The sequence below is a fragment of the Onthophagus taurus genome, chromosome 7 (genome assembly GCF_036711975.1).
Source record: "Onthophagus taurus isolate NC chromosome 7, IU_Otau_3.0, whole genome shotgun sequence".
Taxonomy (NCBI): Eukaryota; Metazoa; Arthropoda; class Insecta; order Coleoptera; family Scarabaeidae; genus Onthophagus; species Onthophagus taurus.
In genome coordinates this window covers 17,826,499-17,850,198 of record NC_091972.1, presented here as the reverse complement: position 1 = coordinate 17,850,198, position 23,700 = coordinate 17,826,499, and the positions used below count along the sequence as shown (strand labels likewise).

The 23,700-nt window shown below is 30.4% G+C and overlaps 2 protein-coding genes across 2 annotated transcripts; one reads left to right on the top strand and one right to left on the bottom strand.

The window, feature by feature from the left end:
- Positions 1-469: 469 nt before the first annotated feature.
- LOC111421724 (post-GPI attachment to proteins factor 6) lies at positions 470-16,268 on the top strand. Its single transcript, XM_023054905.2, has 5 exons — positions 470-820; positions 903-1,116; positions 1,179-1,421; positions 6,234-7,535; positions 15,310-16,268. Exons 2-5 carry the CDS (start codon positions 903-905, stop codon positions 16,002-16,004), a joined length of 2,454 nt encoding a protein of 817 aa, XP_022910673.1. The 5' UTR covers positions 470-820; the 3' UTR covers positions 16,005-16,268.
- A 1,540-nt stretch (positions 16,269-17,808) lies between these two features.
- Positions 17,809-23,670, bottom strand: LOC111414674 (electron transfer flavoprotein-ubiquinone oxidoreductase). The gene is made up of 5 exons (XM_023046071.2): positions 23,564-23,670; positions 19,797-19,901; positions 19,418-19,729; positions 18,174-19,367; positions 17,809-18,116 (listed from the first exon to the last, which is right to left on the bottom strand). Exons 1-5 carry the CDS (start codon positions 23,595-23,597, stop codon positions 17,953-17,955), a joined length of 1,809 nt encoding a protein of 602 aa, XP_022901839.2. The 5' UTR covers positions 23,598-23,670; the 3' UTR covers positions 17,809-17,952.
- Positions 23,671-23,700: the final 30 nt, after the last annotated feature.

Here is a 23,700-nt window from a genome sequence, read left to right as displayed (position 1 = left end):
TAATACTTGGAAATTATATCTGATAATGATAAAAATTTATGATTGAATCACCATACAAAAAGGTTTTATATATATATAATATCTTAAGTAAAGTTAATCGGTTTTCTTTTTGTCGCCATTTTAGAACTATTAAACACCTAAAGTTTCAATTTTAAAGTTAGAATTTTGTTGATGGTTGTATGCAAAGTCGGTAAAGTGTGCTGTAATACCGACAAATTGTTAAAATGAATTTAGTTGTATTTACTAGGTGGCGCTTTCAAAATATATAATTATGAAAATGGAATATAAATTTGTTAATAAAACGTGTATTTGTATTGAGATAAGAAAAATCAATCTATTATTCATCATTTTTATCTCTAATACTGATAATACTTGGAAATTATATCTGATAATGATAAAAATGTATGATTTGAATCACCATACAAAAAGGTTTTATATATCTAATATTTTAAGTAAAGTTAATCTGTGCATCATAAAATTTAAAAATTTGGGGTTTTAAATAAGTAAATAAGGATTAACATAAAGTACTAACATTTTTGATATATTCGTTTCAATTGTAATCAAATTTCTAACCAAACTTTTTGTCACACACCCAGCTGACAAGATATAACAATGTTATAATTCAACGTGAATTTACTTACGTTGTAAACGTAAAGATCGATTTATTTTCTACATAAACATGTCTTGATCTGTTTCACTATTAGTTACGCTTAAACCGTCAGTGAGGATTCTTTGATTTAGCAGACTCTGAAAGTCCTATAAGTAGTAATGTAGCCATACCAGTAATTATTCAATAAATTTTACTCCTATTACATTTACGGTACGTATAGTTGTTAATTCAATTAAACCCTCAATTTTAATGTTACCCAAATTCATTAATACCTCTTTTAAATCTGTTTCAGATGAATTTTAAGTATTTTATGTTATTTTTATTATCATTAACAACAAAAGTAGCCAGTGAAGATCAACTTTACCTATTAAAAAGTGTTCGAACTGATTATTTAGAAGATTATGAGGGGTATGCTTTTATATCCCTTATACATTTTAGTGTCCCCAGTGATACAGTATTTGCCTCGTTTCGGTTCCAAGCAGAACAAACTAGTTTTTCAATCTTTGGTAAGGAAATATTTCTTTGTATTATTTGTTTACGATATTTTTTCAAAACAAATTCTTATCAGGCTGTAATAGTGATGAAATTATACTCTACATGAAACACGGATCAATACCAGTCATTAACCCTGATAATTCCAAGCTACCGCAGGGATTTTTTAACGCCACAACTTCAAAGTTGATGTATCTGGACTTTAGTTCTGACAAAAAGTATCATTACATTAATATCACCACTCCGACACCTGGATCTTATTACGCCACTGCTTTTCATCCTTATAACGATCCTGATCATGAAGCTATAACGCAATCGGGTAAATATTTTTAATAATAATTTACAGTAGACCACCGACTTACCATAGTAAAAGTTAAAGATAAAAACACCATATTGAAAATATGGTGTCATAATAAACTACTAAAATAAGAAAATATATGTATTTATCAAGAAAAAAAGAAAACTTATTTACAAATTTATCATAGTATCCTCTAAAATAGAACTTGAAGGTTGAGGAGAACTTTGTATTTTAGGTTTTTATATATTTATTTTAATAGTTGCTACAAACTCTATCCACCATTTCTTTATCCAGGTGATTATTACCAGCTGCTTCTCTAAGGAAATCCCAAGCTTAGATTATTGATAACAAAGTATTAGAAATATCTTCAGGTTCTATATTTGATTCCTCTTCATCCATATTTAATACAGCTTTTAAATCTTCTTTAGAAAGGTCATTATGGGATTTTAGTAACTCATTTATGTCATCAACTTCTACATTTAAGCCAAGAGATGCACCTATCATCACAATTTCTGCAGCTTCATCTACCTCTGCATTGTTTTCATAAATAATTTGAGGAATCAAGTCTTTCCATGACGATCTTAGTACCCTTATGGATAGATCATCTCATGATTTTACTTTTTTTATTTTTTGATTTAGTCATTGTATAAAAAAAAACCTTTGAAAACATATGTTTTGTATACAATTTTTTAAAATTGGAAATTACGTGCTATAACCATCAGTTGAATAATTGAGGTCGTGTTTGGGGGAAGAAATTTTACAGTAATCCTAAGGTTTCTTATTAAATTGCCAGTAAACTCCCAAGCTGTCTGTATTACCTTTTTTTATTTTAAATACTCTAAGATTGGCAGAGTGATAAACAAACATAGGTTTTAATTTCATATCTCCAGAAGTATGAAAAAGGTGTATGCCATACCTTTTTTTAAATCGATCAAACCAACCCATACTAGCTGTAAAGTCATTAAAACGCATATTTTCTATATTTTCAATTCCACTTTTTAAGTCATTAAAGATTCTCAGTGCTTTTTCACAAATAAATGCACCAGATTGAGACTTCTCTCTCATATCTTTGTCTTTAATATAAATCAGTAGTAAATTTTCCATTTCGCAAATCAAATGTCTACCTTTTACGATAATTACAGAGTTTTCCGCTTTTGTTTTCATAATTATTTTTTATATGATAATATTTTTACTGACAAATTCTTATCAGTTCTTAAATTGGAAACAGTAAATTTTTACCTTGGAGATCATCTTGCTCAAATACTGACGTATAGCTTGGTACCTCGAAAAATAAAACATAAAACGATTAAACGTCGTAACTTTACGATAACAAATATTGAAAAATTCAAAGTCTTGTTGGCAGATTATGACTGGGCTTACATAGCAAGTGCAGATGTGCAAAATAGTTATACATATTTCCACGCTAATTACCTACACTGCTATAATTCAGCTTTTCCTGAAATCATAATAAAAGAGGCAAACATGAATTGTAAAAAATGGGAAACAGAAACGTTAAACAACATGAAAAAGCAGTTAGACGCCTTGAACACAATAATATCCGTAACTCAAATTGGAAACAGTAAATTTTTACCTTGGAGATCATCTTGCTCAAATACTGACGTATAGCTTGGTACCTCGAAAAATAAAACATAAAACGATTAAACGTCGTAACTTTACGATAACAAATATTGAAAAATTCAAAGTCTTGCTGGCAGATTATGACTGGGCTTACATAGCAAGTGCAGATGTGCAAAATAGTTATACATATTTCCACGCTAATTACCTACACTGCTATAATTCAGCTTTTCCTGAAATCATAATAAAAGAGGCAAACATGAATTGTAAAAAATGGGAAACAGAAACGTTAAACAACATGAAAAAGCAGTTAGACACCTTGAACACAATAATATCCGTAACTCAAGACCTTGGACTAAACGATACGTACAATAATTTGAAAAATAAGTATAGAGTAGAAGTACATGTGGTAAGAAGGAAGCAAATGGTAGATTTATTCAAAGATCTGAGAATAAGAAAATAAATCGCAAAAGTCCTCTAACTTAGACAGAAACTTTTGAATGACTCATTCGTAAACTGCAGACAATTACACTCTAGCAACAATTCGTCATCATATTACGTATTTAGAGGAAGAGGTACTGCTACAAATAGTAAAACACCTGAAAAAATACGAGTACAATGGATATATTTGGATTATCAACAAAACTCTTAAAAGAAGTAATAACTTGTGTTTTTAAACAATTAGCAGACATTTTCAATAAATGTATCAAAGAGGGAATTTTTCTTTTAGATGCAACAAGCAGGGTGTTTCACAAATTTCAGGCGCGAAAATATGTAAATTGTTTAACAATTTAAATATTAATTTGTTTAATAACATCACTATGCCAACTTTTCCCAGTTCTCAATATTCTCACCTATTCCGCCTCTTTCTTTCCCTAAATCCTAAAGGAATACGTAACGATTTTTATGTATTTAATACAAATTTCTACACAGGGACGGCATTTACTTAAATGAGCAAGGGTTGAAAACTGTGGAATGCGTTATCAAGTAACTACAGTATTCTCCATTCGTTACATAATTTTGTTATATGCAATACAGACAATTGATATAATCAATTTCTTTCTCCATCAAAACACCCACCCTCCAAATCATTCTAAAGTTTCATCAAATTCACAAGTGTCCATCGGGGTCAAATTCACCCCTAAAGTCCCATCCGCGGTTTATAGGAATGATTTTTTTTCTCGAAAACCATTAGGGGTTCCGGTGTTTCGAAAATTGATAAAAATACTTAGAACTGTGTTCTGTTATGTGGTAGAATTTGGTTTAATTCGAAGGTGCCCATCAGGGCGAAAACATCTCTTTTTCGCGGGTGGGGGTTGAAAATTTTTTTTTACCAAATGGGGGTTGTAAGCTGTTTTTAAGGGTAAGGGTGACCTGTGTGTGAAATTTGGTGACAAAAATCGTATTGGCTACGGAACTATTAATGTTTTAAGTTCATGTTTGGGATTTATGGATAACTTCACACCAGTAATATACTCAACTTGCCTTTTGCGATATTAGCAGGGCTTTTGATCTTGTAAATCATGACATTCATACTAAGAAATTGAACAAATACGGAATGAAAGATAAGGCCTATAACCTGTTAGTTCCATATCTGGATCAGCGATAACAACAAACTCACTGGAAAGGTGAAATATCGGTGTACGTGAAAAAGGATATTGAAAGACTTCAGAAAAAGACTAGTATAACAATGGTTGAGGCAGAAAAGTGGTCCAACTCGAACAAATTACAACTAAATAAAGCTAAAACCAAGTTACTCACGTTTTATACGAAAACCAATGATCACGTTACAAATCAAAAAACTAAATTCCTTGGCGTGGTGTTTACGGAAACTTTGAGTTGATCGGAACACATATCGCAGCTTAAAAAGAAATTAGCAACCTCACTATATTGTTTAAAAGTAATAGTAAAAAACATACCATCGGCTGAATCACAAAATGTGTATTTCGCATACTTCCACAGCATGGCCGTGTATGGCATAGCAATATGGGGTGCTAAAAGAAGTTTTCAAACAATAAAAGAAAGCGATAAGAACGCTAGTTAGTCTAAAACAACATCAGAGTTGTAGATGTCATTTTAAAACTCTAAAAATACCGACATCACCATCTTCATTATACTTACGTGTCGACTATATACACAAAAACTGGGATTCACTAACCACAATAGTGTTGCGGAGGAAAACGGAAAGGAAAAGTTTTGTTTGGAAAAAGGTGTTTGCTAAACCCGAATGTTTCTAGTTCTAGGTCTAGTGTTAGTTCTACTTTTCGTTCAAAAAAAATATACCAACATCTAACGCTAAATAACAATTAAAACTGGAACTACCACCTAGACTAACATCTTTGCACTAGTACTATCACTAGAGCTAACACAAGACCTAGATCTAGAAAGATTCGGATTTAGCCCCTCGTCTCTTAAGACGGCTAAACCCGAAACTTTCTAGTTCTAGGTCTAGTGTTAACTCTAATTTTGCACCAGCACTATCACTACAGCTATCATAAGACCTAGAACTAGAATCATTCGGGTTTAGCCGTCTTGAGAGACGTGCGGCTAAATCCGAATGTTTCTAGTTCTAGGTCTAATGTTAGTTCTGGTTTTACTTCAATACAAATATGCTACATAGTGATATCTTATGCTAACTAGCGCTACCTTCCACTGTCACTAGAACTAACATTAGACCGGAGCTAGAGATGCACGGCTAAACGGTTTCTAGTTTTAGTGTTACTCTCGTTTTATTAATCCGTTATATCGAGGTTTTACTGTAATTTCAAATTATATTGACATGTTGCATTTTATGTGGAACAAAGTAATTAGATATGCCCTGGTTTCTATGAAAATATATTTTAGTACTCACTAAATGTAGTGGGATCAACTTCAGTTCTTTGAGAAGATTTGCGTGGCTAAAAAGTGATCTTTTCTTTAACCACTCTCATCCATACTCTCTGCTACCTTTTTGATTTTTTAACACCATCTTCCGACGCAACAGCAATTATTATAGCTAAACAGGCTGCTTCGTCAGACGGGATGTTTCCATGCGTACACAACACAAGTAACTGAAGTTTGTATAAAATTGTGTGTAGTATATGAGTAACCATGTTTGCACAATAACCTGTTGTGCAACGTCAATTTGCGGAATTTAATAAGTCGAGTTATAACCTTCGATATTAAACGTCTCGTAAGTCGAAATGCTTGTAAGTTAGAGCTTTCGTAAGTCGGGGGTCTACTGTATTAAATTTTAATTTTAATTCATCATCATTTTAGGTTTATCGCAATTTTGTCGGACTTACGTTGATGCCTCTCTATTTATCAAAAAATCTTTCGTGCTTAATGTTGGAACGTCTGGAGTATCTATGGATATGAGGCTAAGCCAAAATGAAACACAAACTTACAAGTTTTTTATCCCCAACGGAAATAATCGGCTTGTGTTGGTTTTATCAAACATAGAGTTTTGTGCGGATTGTACGGAATTATCGGCCAAAATTTATTCGGACGTCGATAATTTAAATAGTCAAGGTTTAATTAGTATATCAAAAGCAACGCATAAAAATGAACCAATTTATTATCGATTAAATACCATTGAAAATACTTGGCAGTATATCCAGTTTAATATTACATCTAAAAATATCCACCAAGAAAAACAAGGAAAATTAAAAATGCAAATAAAAAGTTTTGAAACGTCAAACGCAAATATCGCCCAAGAAAATTATTACGAATTATTTAAAACGAAAAATTTATCGGATTTATTTGGCGATCCAATGTATAAATTACTTAGTAACGAATTATCGACTAATCGCGTCCTTTATAAAGAATACGATTTGGTACGAAGTGGAAAAGCTGAAACTTTTTTTTACCAATTTGATTTGCATCCAAATCCGGACGGTTCAATACCAATTTCCGTCAATTTAACAAGCGAAGATTACACCACGTTAAGATTTCGTTTAGACGAAGCCGTAGATACAGGCGGAACGTTATCTTTTATAATCGCTTTCGCGCCGAGAATAACAAAAAGCGGACGATCAATTATTAGAACCCCCGAACCTACATCGCATCGAGTTGTTGCGTGTATACGAAATTCGTTTGTTCAAGTTCCAACATACCCAGACAAATGTGTAGATGGGTTCTTAACATCCGATTCTCCTTTAGTTTTAAATAGTACGATAACAAACATTTCCGCAATGTTGCCGTATCCGGATTCCGGAGTTTGGTATGTGACGTTAAAATTGTTTTGCGGAGAGTGTGAAAAATGTACGTGTTCGGAGGATTGTTTAAAAATGTATCAAAATTGTGTAGAAGCGTGTGAGAACAAATGTAAAACTGAGGATTGTACAAGTTGTGGGGAAACATGTCATGTTAAGCTGAAACGGGATAATTCAAATTGTACCTCTGATTGTAATTGCGATGGTAGTTGTAAAAAGACCGAAACTAGTTGTAAAACTGGTGTTATATTTGATATTAGCTCGTACCCTTGTGTACCTGGAGAATGTGCCAATAATGGAAAGTGTCTTTTTATGGTTTCAGAGGGAATTGTATTTTCTACTTGTTTGTGTGCTAATAAATATAAAGGTAATGTGGAGACAATATTTAGACCGTGTTATGCATCACTTGACTAAGCGACAAATGAATAATGTTGAGAAAAACGGGATTTTCGTTTCCATCTCTGTAAAAATATAAGACTTCTCAGAATAGACAGGCTCAAACTATTGAAAATTGTTTGGGGCTTGTAAGCACAGAGGGCATACAGGTGTTTCTGTAAGTCGTGGCATAAATTTAATCACTAAAACTAGAGATAAAATGATGACGATTCGTGTAAAAATTTTTGAAGAAAACAATCTAGAGTTTGATTTTGTACTTTGTACAAAATTTTTTTACTTCAGAGACTCCACAAATAGATTAACATCTCTCATCTTATCTATTTTACAAACAAGTTTCTTAATATTTCTTTTTCTTTTGTTAAAAAAGATCACGTATCAAAGTTGAAGTCAGATTATTAGTTACTAATTTACAAAATTAAAGTTTAAAAGGTTGTAAAATGAAATTAAGGACAAAGTATTACAAGTATACAGATTAAAATTTAAGAACGCTCTTTTTTAACAATTTTTTAAACAATGTGAAATAACCCAAAAAAACACGTTAAAAATAAAAAGAAAGTGCTTCAGTTATAAAACTTCTATTATATGATAACTAGGGCACGGAACTTTTGTAACAAAACGATACTATTTCCCCCCTCCACTCGTTCTCAGCAGAAAATTTCATACAAAAGTTGTTCTAAATTAAATTCTAAAACAATTTTCTCAATAAAAGATATATAAAAATTTTTTTGAGGTTATGTTTTTAATTATTGATCAAATCAAAAATTTTTATTGACAGTATTTGTTTAGAATTACTTCAGGAACAGTGTTTGTTAATAAAATTTTTTGCTAACTTGAAATTTTAATTTCCCTCTGAATAGTATGCTATCAAAATTAATTATCTCAATAATTATTGTTTTTATCAAAAAATGTTTTAAATAAAATTTGTTTCAATTTCGATTTTGAATCAATTATCTTAATAAAAAATTTTTACATCTCTATTAATTAAGCATCTATGTATAATTATGTATAAAAACGGAAAAATTATTATTTTAAGGTTATCTCCTTAATTATTGATTAAATCAAAAAAAATTGTTGACAAAGTTTGTTTAGAATTGTTTCAGGAACAATTTTTTTCTAACTTGAAATTTTAATTTCCCACTGAACAGTATGCTACAAAAATTAATATTTTTGAGGTTATATCCTTATTGTTGATTTAATCAAAAAATGTTGTTAAAAAATTTGTTTAGAATTACTTCAGGAACAGTGTTTGTTAATACAAATTTTTGCTAACTTGAAATTTTAATTTCCCTCTGAATAGTATGCTATCAAAATTAATTATCTTAATAATTATTGTTTTTATCAAAAAATGTTTTAAATAAAATTTGTTTCAATTTCGATTTTGAATCAATTATCTTAATAAAATAATTTTACATCTCTATTAATTAAGCATCTAAGTGTGATTATGTATGTTATTTATTGATTACATCAAAAAAAAAAATGTTGACAAAGTTTGTTTAGAATTGTTTCAGGAACAATTTTTGTTAATACAATTTTTTTCTAACTTGAAATTTTAATTTCCCACTGAACAGTATGCTGTTCTTTTAATCAAGATTTGGAACGAGTGGAGGGGGGAAATCGTATCGTTTTGTTACAAAAGTTCCGTGCACTGATGATAACTAACTTCAGGTTTAAAATGTCAACCTCAATTTTGACATAATTTGTAATCGGGGATAAATACACAAGAGCTTGACTTTTAATCGGATAATTTTATTTTTACACGAACGCTTTGTTACCATGGAAATAACTCGAAATCAAAAGCATGTTGCATCTTTTGATTTAGATTGAGAGTTATTTCCAAAGGGTAACTAAACTTGAGTGAATTAAAAATAAAATTATTCTGATTTCAAATCAAGCTCAAGCGTATTTTAGAGAGATTAATACACGACAATTGCACAATTTTTCATTATTTATTAACTATTTTTGACTTAATTACACTTGTCAAAAATGTGACAGGTAAACAAAAGTATACAGGGTATCAGATAAAAAACCCCCCAACCTGTAACTCTGTCATTTACATTCCGATTTTCATGAACGACATCAAATGAAATGGTTTGATGAATACTATGATTTTTTAATTTTTCTAGTCATCACGGTTTTTGAGTTATAAAGAGCTGAGTATTTTAGAAGTGGAGTATTCAGTATTTGAGTTGTGTTTTTAACTCAAAAATCAGGTATCAAATGAAAAGGTGTAATGAATTCATGCTACAAATAAACTTTTTCGAACGCCATCTTCAATTTCAAGCGATTATCAACTTTTGATTTTCAAATTACTCGGTATGTTTGTCTTCACGTTATTGGATACAGATTTTTTTTTTCTGAATCAATTAATGTACAATACAATCAATCGAATCAACTAATTGTAATAGAGAAAAACATTAAAATAGTTTCCGAACATTCTCTTAAAGTCACTTGAGTTATACTGTAGTGTGCCATGGGAAAAAATAATCATTTACAGGCTTCAGTCATTGAAATATCATTTAATGGCTGTTATCAGTTTTGCGCGTTATTTTTTTCCATGGCGCACTACAGTATTACAGAAGTGATTAAGACAATGTTCAAAAAATGTTGTAATTGTTTTTCTCTGCTAAAATTACAATTAATGTTAATGTATTGTACAGGGTGTCCCAATTTCGATGTCCGCATAGGCTATCTCCGAAACTAAAAGAGATAGAAAAAAAGTAGCTTACATGGTATGATCTCGTTTTTCGAGAAAATGCTAATGCCGAAAACTCCGAACAGCTATCGTCTTTTGTTTTCGCCCTATCGGCAAAAACTGAAAATTTTGCGAAAACGACAATCGCGAATATCTCACTTATTATCAAAGATGGAGTATTATAAATAAAATATTATATGGGCAATTTTTTAGGAAGAATTCAGTGGCGTAGGTAGAATTTTTTTCCCATCTTTTATTTTCGAGATTTGAGACATAACTTCATTTTTTTAAATGGAAACCATAGTTGGCTATGACCTAAAATAATTTGTTATTTTGTTCTGATAACAAATATATATAGTTTGTGGGGTATATTTCTTATAGTTATTGAATAATTAACAAAAATTTATTTTGTTCTATCTAAAACTAATGTATGTATTTAAAAGTTAATGTTGCTATGGTGATAACCATACATACTATGATGGAACATAATGTATCATTTTTTTTTGTTCTTTCTAAAACTATGGTATGTATTTAAAACTTAATGTTGTTATGGTGATAACCATACCATGATGGAAAACATTGGGTACGTTCAGCAGGTGTCAACAGTTGAATTAAATCAGTCAGCTAGTTGTATGAGCTTTAATACAGCGGAACGAAATCGGCTGAACAAGCAATTGAGAATTAGCAGTTCAGCATAACCTAAAAATATGGCCAACAATAATATTTTTGAAAATTTTGTGTTATTACAAGAGATAATGGATGATGATGTTGATTTTAAGGCTCATTTCATTTTATACAGTTCTGCCAGTTTTCCAAATTAAAGGGGAGAAACAAAAAATATTAATCCTAACCTAGAATTTCACAACCGCTGACAAATTAAGCGCAGATTACTTACGCTGAGATATTTACTAAACTGCTAATATAGCAACTCAACAGTTGACACCGGCTGAACGTGCCCATTGTTTCCAATTATTGCCAAAGTTTGTAGTAGTATTTAAAAATTCACTAACAACTCTGGCATTATGTGCTGGTGCTCCGTCATATTGAAAATATGTCGAAATATGTCGACCAAAGGCACAATGTGCTGCCTTGATATATTGAGGTATTACCTCAGTTTAAGTTTTTATGGTAGATACTATATGCCAACATTCTATTATTTAAAAGGGCACACCATACATTGAACCCCAACCTTCTTTGAACACTCAGAGACTTCATTGGTCCAGATGACATTTTGAACAAACAGCAGATTATTTAATTTTTCTAAATATTATCTACAAAATTCTAATCTTAGATTGACATCTCCGGCACGTATATAATGAGTTAGCCTCGCTTTGTATGGTTTACATATTTTTCTTTCATATTCGGGAGCAGCGGTTTTTGGGTCAGACGTCTTGTTCAATTTCTCTGCAAGATGTTGATGGATTTATCGCAAGTGAAGTGGTATGTTTTTGCACGTGGTTTGGAAAAGTACCAAAAATCTATTAAATTTTCTGCTAACCGGCTGAAGGTTCTTACGTGCGGTTGTCTTCTTTCCGGATACCTTGTGAAATATAATTCCGCGGCTAACGTCGCATTCTTATCTGATAACATAATAATATAGCATTCCATCATGTTACATTTTTATAATTTTCGAAGTTCATTGTAAAGTTTTATTCAGTTTTGTTATACTTTGACACCTCACATGCTGGTGCATCGTACCAGCTCATAATGCCAGAGTTGTTATCAAATTTTCAAATACAAACTTTGGCAATTATTTGATACATTATGTTCCATCATAGTATGTATGGTTATCACCATAGCAACATTAACTTTTAAATACATACATTAGTTTTAGATAAAACAAAATGAATTTTTATTAATTATTCAATAACTATAAGAAATATACCCTACAAACTATATATATTTGTTATCAGAAGAAAATAACAAATTATTTTAGGTCATAACCAACTATGGGTTCCATTTAAAAAAATAAAGTTACATCTAAAATCTCGAAAATAACAAGAGGGAAAAAAATTCTACCTACGCCACTGAATTCTTCGTAAAAAGTTGCCCATATAATGTTTTATTTATAATACTCCCTCTTTGATAATAAGTGAGATATTCGCGATTGTCGTTTTCGCAAAATTTTTAGTTTTTGCCGATAGGGCGAAAACAAAAGACGATAGCTGTTTGGAGTTTTCGGCATTAGCATTTTCTCGAAAAACGAGATCATGACATGTAAGCTACTTTTTTTCTATCTCTTTTAGTTTCGGAGATAGCCTATGCAGACATCGAAATTGGGACACCCTGTACAGGGTGTCCAAATTTCGATGGGTTTGCAGGGTATCTCAGTTATTATGAAAGATAGAAAGTTGCGGCTTTCGCGAACCTGAGCTACTTTTTTGTGAAACTTACAATCGCCCAAACCAAATTTTCATAGCCCTCTTCGTTTTTGATATACAGGGAGTGTTTGAAATTTACGATTTTCAGACACCTCCTGTATCTCGGCTATCCGGAAACTTAGTAAAAAAGTAAAAACGGGTTCTAATAGATTTTTTCACGTGGAATCCAATGGTGCACGTATAATTTTTCTAGTCATCACGGTTTTTGAGTTATAAACACAACTCAAATACTGAATACTCCACTTCTAAAATACTCAGCTCTTTATAACTCAAAAACCGTGATGACTAGAAAAATTAAAAAATCATAGTATTCATCAAACCATTTCATTTGATGTCGCTCATGAAAATCGGAATGTAAATGACAGAGTTACAGCTTGGGGCGTTTTTTATCTCACACCCTGTATATGGTAGTCGCGTTTTTATCGGTTATAAAATATCACATGTGATTTATTCAGTTGAAAAACATAGGTAACTTTTATCCACAAATCACGTTATTGGTCAAAATTTTAAACGATTGTTACTCTGATTACTTGTATATTATTGGAGTGTATTAATCTTCATTACAAATTCTGTAAAATGAGTACAAACACGACATATTTATCTTCAATATTAATGAAGTTATGGTCAACCTCCGGTTAAGAATGTCAACGTCAATTTTGACATATTTGTATCGTCGTTTAAAATGAGTCCAAACATGATACGTTTAATTCCAATATTACTCGAGATATAAGCAACTTCCGGTTTGAAATGTCAACGTCGTTTTGACATATTCTTAATTTTTATAAAATGTCTTAATATTTGTCACAAAAACAAAAATATAATAAAAAAAAAATTAAAAATTAAGGTTGGTATTAATATTTAAAAATTAAATTGCTATATTGATTGTTGCTAATTTCGGGTTTAATGTTTTTTATTCTAACTTTTTTTGGTTTTTGAAATAAGTGCGTCTTGTTTGGACTCATTTTAAAGGTTTTTTAATGAAGATGACAAATATGTCAAAATTGACGTTGACGTTTCAAACCGGAAGTGATTGTATTTTCATTAATATTAAAGTTAAATATGTCGAGTTTGGACTCATTTGAAAGGATTTTTTATGAAGTTGACAACTATGTCAAAATTAAAGGTTGAAAGTTCGATCTTTTTAGTTTATTGTGATAAATGCGTCAAGTTTAGGCTCATTTTAAAGGTTATTTTATGAAGATTACAAATATAATAATAAAATTAAGGTGGTTCATGCAAAGTGTTTTAGTTTTAGTCATAGTCATAAGCGTTTGCTTTAGCTGTAGCTATAAGGAAAGGGATTGGTTCATGCAATATTTAAGCACAGTACATTAAAGGAGGATTTTGACATATAAACAGTCGTGCCACAACTCGTGCCAAATATAAAAAAAGAAATCGGGAGACAAAACAGTTTCGTTTTGTTTATTATGAACAAAAAGAAAATTGTGAAAATTGCTATTAATCGCACAAAGATTAAGGAATAAAAGACAACGGCGTTTTGGCAGAAGACCAATCAATAAAATTAGAAAATTAGAGGGAAATTATGCCACTCTGATTAGAAACATGTTGGAGAAAGAGGAAGACGATTTGCAATTTTTTAAAAATGTTCGCATGTCGTTCGAAGAGTTTAAAGAATTGTTAAGACTTTTGAACCTTTTTTAGCAAAAACACCAAATAAAGGTGTATTTTCACCCGCTCAAAGGTTGATAGTAACCCTACAATAAAATACAAAACCTAACTGACCTAAGCTCAATTTTAGCTTAGGCTTAGGCTTTATTTTAGCTTTATTTTAGAGGAATTATGTTTTTGTTATTTTTTTTAACTATTTTATTTATAAGCCTATAAACAATATAATGTATTTTGAGGAAAAGTCTTTAATACCTGTGATGTTCTTATCAATATTTAACAAAGAATATAGTTTTATTGTAATAGAGTCAATATACCTATAGTTTGTAAATCACATTATTCATGTTAATCATTACTTTTATTAATAAAAATATCTTTTTAGATATTTTTATTAATTATTATTTTTAAAATGAAACACTGCTATATTATAAGGACACTAAAGAGAAAAGTGCACATGCGTCCCGTTACGACCAATTGTTTTAGCTTTAAGAAGTTAAAAGTTGGGCAACTCTTGGGACTAGGACAAAAACCATTTTACTCGTAAGGTGTTGAACAGTACTACTATAACACAATATAAGCATAGCTAAATATGCAACATAGTGCACATAGTTCGTAAAATGAATAATATGAGAGATGTTAATCTATTTGTAGAGTCTCTGAAGATGGCCAATGGCCGAAACTAGTTAGACTTAAATTCTATATAAAATAAAAGACAAACTTTTAATTTTATACTATCATCTAGAAAACGACACTGGCCCGAAATTGTAGGTACATCTATTTTTTCTATCGTAAAATTTCTTGGTGTATCTAAGTCGGTTCTTAGACGTATGATGCAAATCGGACTTGAAATCGTATAACGCGCTTACCTTTATCCTTTAGAACAAATAGTATTTTAAGTCTTTCGGTATTCTGAATTTTTTCTTATATAAGTTAGACCTTTACCTACCAGACAGTATGAAAATCTCTAAAAACGATAAAACATGGCTTAGTCAAGTGATGTATAACGCGGTCCATTTATTATCAATTTAGTAATCAATTTTTTTTAGGATATGATTGTAGCGATGGTTCACGCGCAACTCCATATGGAATGCTAGTCCTAGAAATGACACTTTTAGTGATAAGTAACGTAGCTTTTATTCCAGCCGCATATATCGCCTATAAACGCCAATACTACGTGGAAGCAATCGTCTATTTTTCAACTTTCTTCTTTTCAAGCCTATACCACGCTTGCGACGCCGGTGAAAGGATAATAAGTTTCTGTATCGTACGTTTAGGAGTGCTTCAATTCTCCGACTTCTTCTCCGGTTTACTTTCCATCTGGGTAACTCTTATTGCTATGGCATATCTACCCCAACCATACGTTTCGATCGCTCATATGGCGGGTTGTATCGTCCTGTCTTTTGGAACTACCTTTGATAAAACCTCGTTGTGGGTATTTGTTATACCCAGCGCTATCGGGGTGGGTATTTTAATTGGAAATTGGTATTATTTGAGCAAGAAGAACAAGTGCCTGTTTCCCAAAAAGCGATATTTGAAGATTTATCTTCCAATTGGCAGCACTATTGTAATCGTTGCTTTACTTGTTTACGCATTGTTCCAAACGCAAAGTAATTACAAGTATTTGCACAGCTTGTGGCATTTTCTAATGGCTGTAGGAGTCATTTGTTTATTGCCTGACGAGAAAAACTTCTTGCCAGATAATGTTCATTCAAATTTGGGATTAGATACGCATTCGGAATGATTATTAAATTGAACAAAAAAGTGATTATTTTAGAGGAATTATGTTTTTGTTATTTTTTTTTAACTATTTTATTTATAAACCTATAAACAATATAATGTATTTTGAGGAAAAGTCTTTAATACCTGTGATGTTCTTATCAATATTTAACAAAGAATATAGTTTTATTGTAATAGAGTCAATATATAGTTTGTAAATCACATTATTCATGTTAATCATTACTTTTATTAATAAAAATATCTAAAATAAAACACAAAATAGAAGAAATTTGCTTTTAATTAATACCCACCAATTTGGGACAAATTAAAAATCCAAATCATCTAATTAATGTATATTTTATTTGTTTAATTGGGACAGCTTTCCGCGTAAACGGGACAATGTGTAATGACATCATTCGACCTGTGTGAAAAATGGACGGAGCAAAGAGACAAAAATCGAAAGAAAAACCGTGATGGAAAAGATCTAGAAGTTGAAGAACAGTTAGATAAATAGTTTTCCGTAGTTAGTGGACGAGGTGTAAATGTTACCAGTGAAGTATTGAACTGGACATTTTGGAGGGCAATTGGTGGAATATTGGATTGGAAGGCACTGGACTGGAATCTTGGAAAGGAATAAGAATCGAAAATACAGTGACATATACTCCAGAGCAGAATGTAGTTGCCGAAATGGCAAATAGAACATTAATAGAGAAATCAAAATCTATGCTAATAGACGCAACGTTCAATAAGGAAATGTGGGGAGAAGCTGCGTATTATGCGCCACCTACCTAATAAATAAAATCCCAGCTGCTACACTAAAAGACAACAAATTGCCAGCAGAAAACTTCTATGGAACTAAAAATAAAATACAGAAAAATAAAAGTTTTGTGATGTGTTGCCTATAATTTAAAGCCAAAACAACTACGAGAGAAATTCGACGTAAACGCTGATGTCTGTTTAATGATCGGATGTACTGATAATGGTTATCGACTTTGGGATCCAATAAATAAGAAATTACTTTATGGAGAAAGCGTTGTGTTTGATGAGCATAAAAATACTAACCATTTAAATATGAAAACAGAGCAAAATGAAATAGAGGAAGGTAATGATGAAATTGAAGGAAGAGAAGACGAAAACCAAGCCCGAAAAAGATCTGCCCAAAAACTATAATGAAATATTGAAGAGGAAGAATTAAACTTATTAAACAGAAATAAAACTTGGAAATTAGTAACAAAACCAGAAAAAATAAAAGTCTGATAGATGGGTTATTCGAATTAAGAGGAATACCAATGGAGAACCTGAAGCGTACAAAGCTAGATTAATTGCTAAAGGTTTCACGCAACCCGCTATCTATGTTAAATTGTTGCTTAAAGAGTCTAGTTTATGACATGATGTAAAAACTATATGATAACATAATTCAAATTTCCAGGAAAATATTGTTAAAGAAATAGCCAAATTTATAAAACCCAAAATAATACGAATTTTCAAGAAATCATAACTTCTGTATTTTTGAGAATCATGATATGATATGAATCTTAAATTGTAGCTTAAAGTGTCTAGTTTATGATAAGATATAAAAACTATATGATAATATTAACGAAATTATCAGGAAAAAGTTATTAAAGAACAACTGTCAATTTTACATATCCAAAGTAAAACGAAATTTTCAAAAAATCATATCTTCTGTATTTTTAAGAATTATGATATATGTATGTTATATTGTAGCTTAAAGAGCCCAGTGTATAAGCTCAACTACAAACTTCTTAAAGAGCTCACATTATAAAATTTAAAGGTTTTTTTAGATAATCCATGATTTTAAAGTAAAAAAATCCAAAATAAAATTCATTTTATTTTAATATAAAAATATTTACATCTCATTTTATCGTAAAATCAATAAAAGTTTATAAAATAATCTAACATCCCTCTAAATAAACCAATCAGTTTATAAGAAGGAAAAATCTTTTCAAAAACATCTACATTCCATTATAAGCTGGACCTCCACCTCCTTCAGGTACTACCCAATTAATGTTTTGGCTTGGATCCTTAATATCACACGTTTTACAATGGATACAATTTTGTGCGTTGATTTGTAATCGTTGTCCATCTCCGGTTTCCATCGGTACAAATTCATAAACACCTAAATAGAATAAATGGAAATAATTCAAATTTATATTGTAATAAATAAAAAAAATACCTGCTGGGCAAAATCTGCCTTCAGGTCCATCATACACACTAAGATTTTGTTTAACAGGTACAGTATCATCTTTTAAAGTTAAATGGGCAGGTTGGTCACCTTCATGATTTGTCCCAGTTAATGCCACAGAAGATAAAAGATCAAACATAATCTTTCCATCTGGTTTGGGATACTCAATAGGAGTACAATCTTTGGCTGGTTTTAGTCTTGTATGGTCAGCACCACCGTGGCTAAACGTCCATGGTTCTCTTCCACCAATTATAATAGATGCCCCACTGTACATAATTCCACCATACATTCCCAAAGGACTATGAAAACTTGGACGACAATTTCTAACTTGCTTCAACTCCTTCAAAATCCAACTGTTTGCGATTTTATCACTATAACTTTTCGGTTCGAAAGAACTTGTAGATTGTTTTTCTCCAAAAATGGATTCAAACGCGCTTTCAGCGGCTAACATTCCACTTTTCATTGCGTTATGGGTCCCCTTGATTTTAGGGACGTTCAAAAAACCGGCTGCATCGCCTACCAAGCAACCGCCGGGGAAAGTTAACTTTGGAAGACTTTGGTAACCCCCTTCACATAAAGCTCTAGCCCCATACGCTATCCGATTGCCACCTTCAAAAATTCCTTTCACAGACGGATGAGTTTTAAATCGTTGAAATTCTTTAAATGGACTTAAATAAGGATTTGTATAATCAAGTCCAACAACAAAACCAACAGCAATTAACGGAGTTGGTTCATTTAAGTGATACAAAAATGTTCCTCCATATGTATGTATATCCAAAGGCCATCCAATGGTGTGTTCCACCAAACCAGGTTGGTGTTTTGTTGGTTCAATTTCCCAAATTTCTTTTAATCCGATTCCGTAAGTTTGGGGTTCCGCGTTCGCGCGTAAATTAAATTTTTTTATAATTTGTTTTGTTAAATGACCATGACAACCTTCAGAGAAAATCGTGCATTTCGCATGGAGTTCCATGCCACGTTCAAAAGTATCTTTAGGACTACCATCTTTTGCGATTCCTACATCATTCGTTGCTACGCCTTTTACACTTCCATCTGGGTGGTAAAGAATTTCCGAAGCTGCATAACCTGGGTAAATTTCAACTCCCAAAGCTTCCGCTTGTTCTCCAAGCCATTTCACTAAATGACCTAGTCTTACAACATAATTTCCATGATTGTTCATAGGTAAACCTATAATAATTTAGATTATTATAAATATTGATAATATTGGTAAGTGAGACCTGGAATGATGGGAATAGGAATTCTCCCAGTTTGGGTTAAAATTCCAAAACGATCTTTTACAACGGGAGTGTTTAAGGGGGCCCCTTTTTCTTTCCAATCTGGAATAAGTTCGTTAAGCGCGGCTGTTTCAATACAAGCACCCGAAAGAATGTGACCACCAACTTCGGCCGCTTTTTCTACGACGCAAACTCTTAGTTCTTTGCCTTCTTTTTCTGCAAGTTGTTTGGCTCGGATTGCCGCTGACATTCCAGCGGGACCACCACCGATTATTAAGAGATCAGTTTCATCTTCAAATCTTTCAAATTTTATGTCTAAAATAAATAAATGTTAGATTTTGAATTTAATTTTGAATATTTTTTCATGTTTAGGTATTTTTACCTTTCCATCGAGGATCTTTTTCTCTTGGATATATCGTATAGTGGGTCGTAATCTTTGGAAATGCAACATCTGAGAAACATCTTGCTACCAATTGTGATTGGTGAACTAAAGAAAATGTTTAAATGTATATAATGTGAATTTTTTATTGTTATAAAGTGATCAAGCATACTAAATAGTTTTGTAATATGAAATAGATTCGATTCTGATTTTTTGTGGCCTGTATCTATCTTGTATATTGATGTTGATATGTTATTCAATATTTGATATGGCCCTATTTTCAGTTGGTACAATTTTTTTCTGTTTAATCTGTTACCATTTTCGACATATACTCAGTTTCCTACATTAAAATAATGTTCGTTTCTGTGTTTGTCAAATTTGCCTTTATTATAGTCATGTGACATTATTGTATTTTGCAAGACTGATTTCCTGTCTACTATTAGGTTATTTATACCTCCTTGTTTCAATTCTTCAGGTAGATTTCTAATGTCTGCACCTTCTAATAAGTATTTTGGAGCGAATCCAGTGATGCTGATTTTTTTCTTTCCTTTTCATTAATTCAACCTTTCATTCAGTCCATTAGAGTTGATTAGAGAAAGGTGTATTTACAGCTGTAAAAATAATTTGTATGTCTCTGTTGTAAACTCTTTAAATTTTTTAGAATTTATTCCTGGGTATTGATCTGTTGAAATCATTCCAATTTCATTATTATCTGATACTTTTTTAATAAGTTTTATAATGTCGTTTGCACCCTGAGTCTTCGATGTCAAAATGTATGCGTATCTTGTAAAATGGTTAACAAGAAGGTGCAAGTATTTCTTTGTTGATCTGGATCCTCCAAATCCTCCTATTGTATTGTATTGGTTTTGTGGCTGGACCTAAGTGAGACATTAGACCAATCTTGTCTTGTCCTCGCGATTTATTTTACAGATTTTACAACTTTTGCAAAAGTTCTTTATATTATTTATTAAATGTTTTGCAGCATATACTTGATTTATTTTCTTTTGCATTTATTTTATGCCTATATGACTATAGTGATAATGAACGTCTTTAATAAGTTTTACGCTAAACTCCTCTGATAATACAACTTTTTCCTTCTTTTTTATAAGTGTCTAGTTTATGATATGATATAAAAACTATATGATAATATTAACGAAATTTCCAGGAAAAAGTTATTAAAGATCAATTGTCAATTTTACAAAGCCAAAGTGAACCGAAATTTTCAAAAAATCATATCTTCTGTATTTTTAAGAATTATGATATGATATGTATGTTAAATTGTAGCTTAAAGAGTCTAGTTTATGAAATGATATAAAAACTATATGATAATATAATTGAAATTTCCAGTAACAAATTGTAAAAACAAAAAGTGTCAAATTTATTAATCGAAAATAATACGAAATATTTAAAAAACCATATCTTCTGTATTTTTAAGAATCATGATATGACATGAAAATTAAATTGTAGCTTAAAGTGTCTAGTTTATGACATGATATAAAAACTATATGATAATATAATTGAAATTTCCAGGAAAATATTGTTGAAGAAGGAATTGTCAAATTTTTACATCAAAGAAAATACGAAATTTTCAAAAAATCATATCTTCTGTATTTTTAAAAATAATGATATGATATGCTTGTTAAATTGTGGCTTAAAGAGTCTAGTTTATGACATGATATAAAAACTATATGATAATATAATTGAAATCTCCAGTAACAAATTGTAAAAACAAAAATTGTCAAATTTATTAATCGAAAATGATACGAAATATTTAAAAAACCATATCTTCTGTATTTTTAAGAATCATGATATGACATGAAAATTAAATTGTAGCTTAAAGTGTCTAGTTTATGATATGATATCAAAACTATATGATAATATTAACGAAATTTCTAGGAAAAAGTTATTAAAAGACAATTGTCAAATTTACAAATCCAAAGTAAAACGAAATTTTCAAAAAATCATATCTTCTGTACTTTTAAGAATCATGATATGATATGTATGTTAAATTGTAGCTTAAAGAGTCTAGTTTATGACATGATATAAAAACTATATGATAATATAATTGAAATCTCCAGTAACAAATTGTAAAAACAAAAATTGTCAAATTTATTAATCGAAAATGGTACGAAATATTTAAAAAACCATATCTTCTGTATTTTTAAGAATCATGATATGACATGAAAATTAAATTGTAGCTTAAAGTGTCTAGTTTATGATATGATATCAAAACTATATGATAATATTAACGAAATTTCTAGGAAAAAGTTATTAAAAGACAATTGTCAAATTTACAAATCCAAAGTAAAACGAAATTTTCAAAAAATCATATCTTCTGTACTTTTAAGAATCATGATATGATATGTATGTTAAATTGTAGCTTAAAGAGTCTAGTTTATGACATGATATAAAAACTATATGATAATATAATTGAAATTTCCAGGAAAATATTGTTGAAGAAGGAATTGTCAAATTTTTACATCAAAGAAAATACGAAATTTTCAAAAAATCATATCTTCTGTATTTTTAAGAATAATGATATGATATGCTTGTTAAATTGTGGCTTAAAGAGTCTAGTTTATGACATGATATAAAAACTATATGATAATATAATTGAAATTTCCTGGAAAATATTGTTAGCCACATTTATGAAACCCAAAATAATACGAAATTTTAAGAAATCATATTGACTGTATTTTTAAGAATCATGATATGATATGTATATTAAATTGTAGCTTAGATATTCCAGATTAAGATATGATATAAAAATTATATGATAATATTATTGAAATTTCCAGTAATAAATTGCTAAAGAAAAAATTGCCAAATTTATAAATCGAAAATAATACGAAATATTCAAAAAACCCATATCTTCTGTATTTTTAAGAATCATATTATATTATATTTGTTTTTCCTTCTTTATGGTATATTCCAGCAAGCAACCTACTTGGTATTTGAATGACAGTCCTCTACTAGCAATTTCTGTTTCCACTTCAGCCATTCCTATTGCAAAGTAAATTTAACCATCATAGACTTATTCCAATCAAAGTAAGATTTTGCAAAAAGTTGTCTGAATATTTCAATCTTTTCTTCATCCTGTTTTGCATCAAATCTTGCACTTTCTTTTTCTAAAATTTCCATCCATTGATAAGCATTTATATTTTTTTCCATCATACTTCTCTAATACAAATCTTTCAGCCAATTTTCTAATACTTTGTTTTTCATTTTGCTCAATTAATTTTTCTAAGATTTTTATAATAGGATCTTCTAAATTAGTTATATTTGCAGCAAGAGGTTTTTCTTCTTGATTTGTTTCTTCTATACATTGATTTTCAAAAACCATATTTTCCATAACAATCTAACAATGAATCCATTACAATTTTATATTGTATGTGGCGTGTTTTTTTTATATTTTTACTATATTTTAACAAAGCATACTAAATAGTTTCTTTACATATATTTAAAAAGCTACACTAACATGTGTTGTGTACTTTGGATTCGAATGCAAAGTACAATATTTTTCGGACAAACACAACATTTTTAGAAAGATTTTATTTGAGATAATAAAAAGGTAAATATGCAAGAATTTTTTTTATTTGTAACTTTTTTAGTTGTTTATGCTCATTTAAATAAATAGTTTTAGATTTATGATGTTATTTATAACCCAAATTAATTGGAACGTTTAAAAGATTGAAGTAAAAAAGTGAGAAACGTTGCAATTTCTTTAATAATTCATTTTAATATTAACTAATTAATCAAATTCTACTTACAGCATTTTGATGCAGCTCGGATAGAGTGCGCCATATTTATATTTTGCACTTTGAACAACTCAACTCAACGAGTTGAGTGGGCACAGCTGATTAAAATATAGCATGGAGATTTAGGCAACTTAAATAACAACATAAAA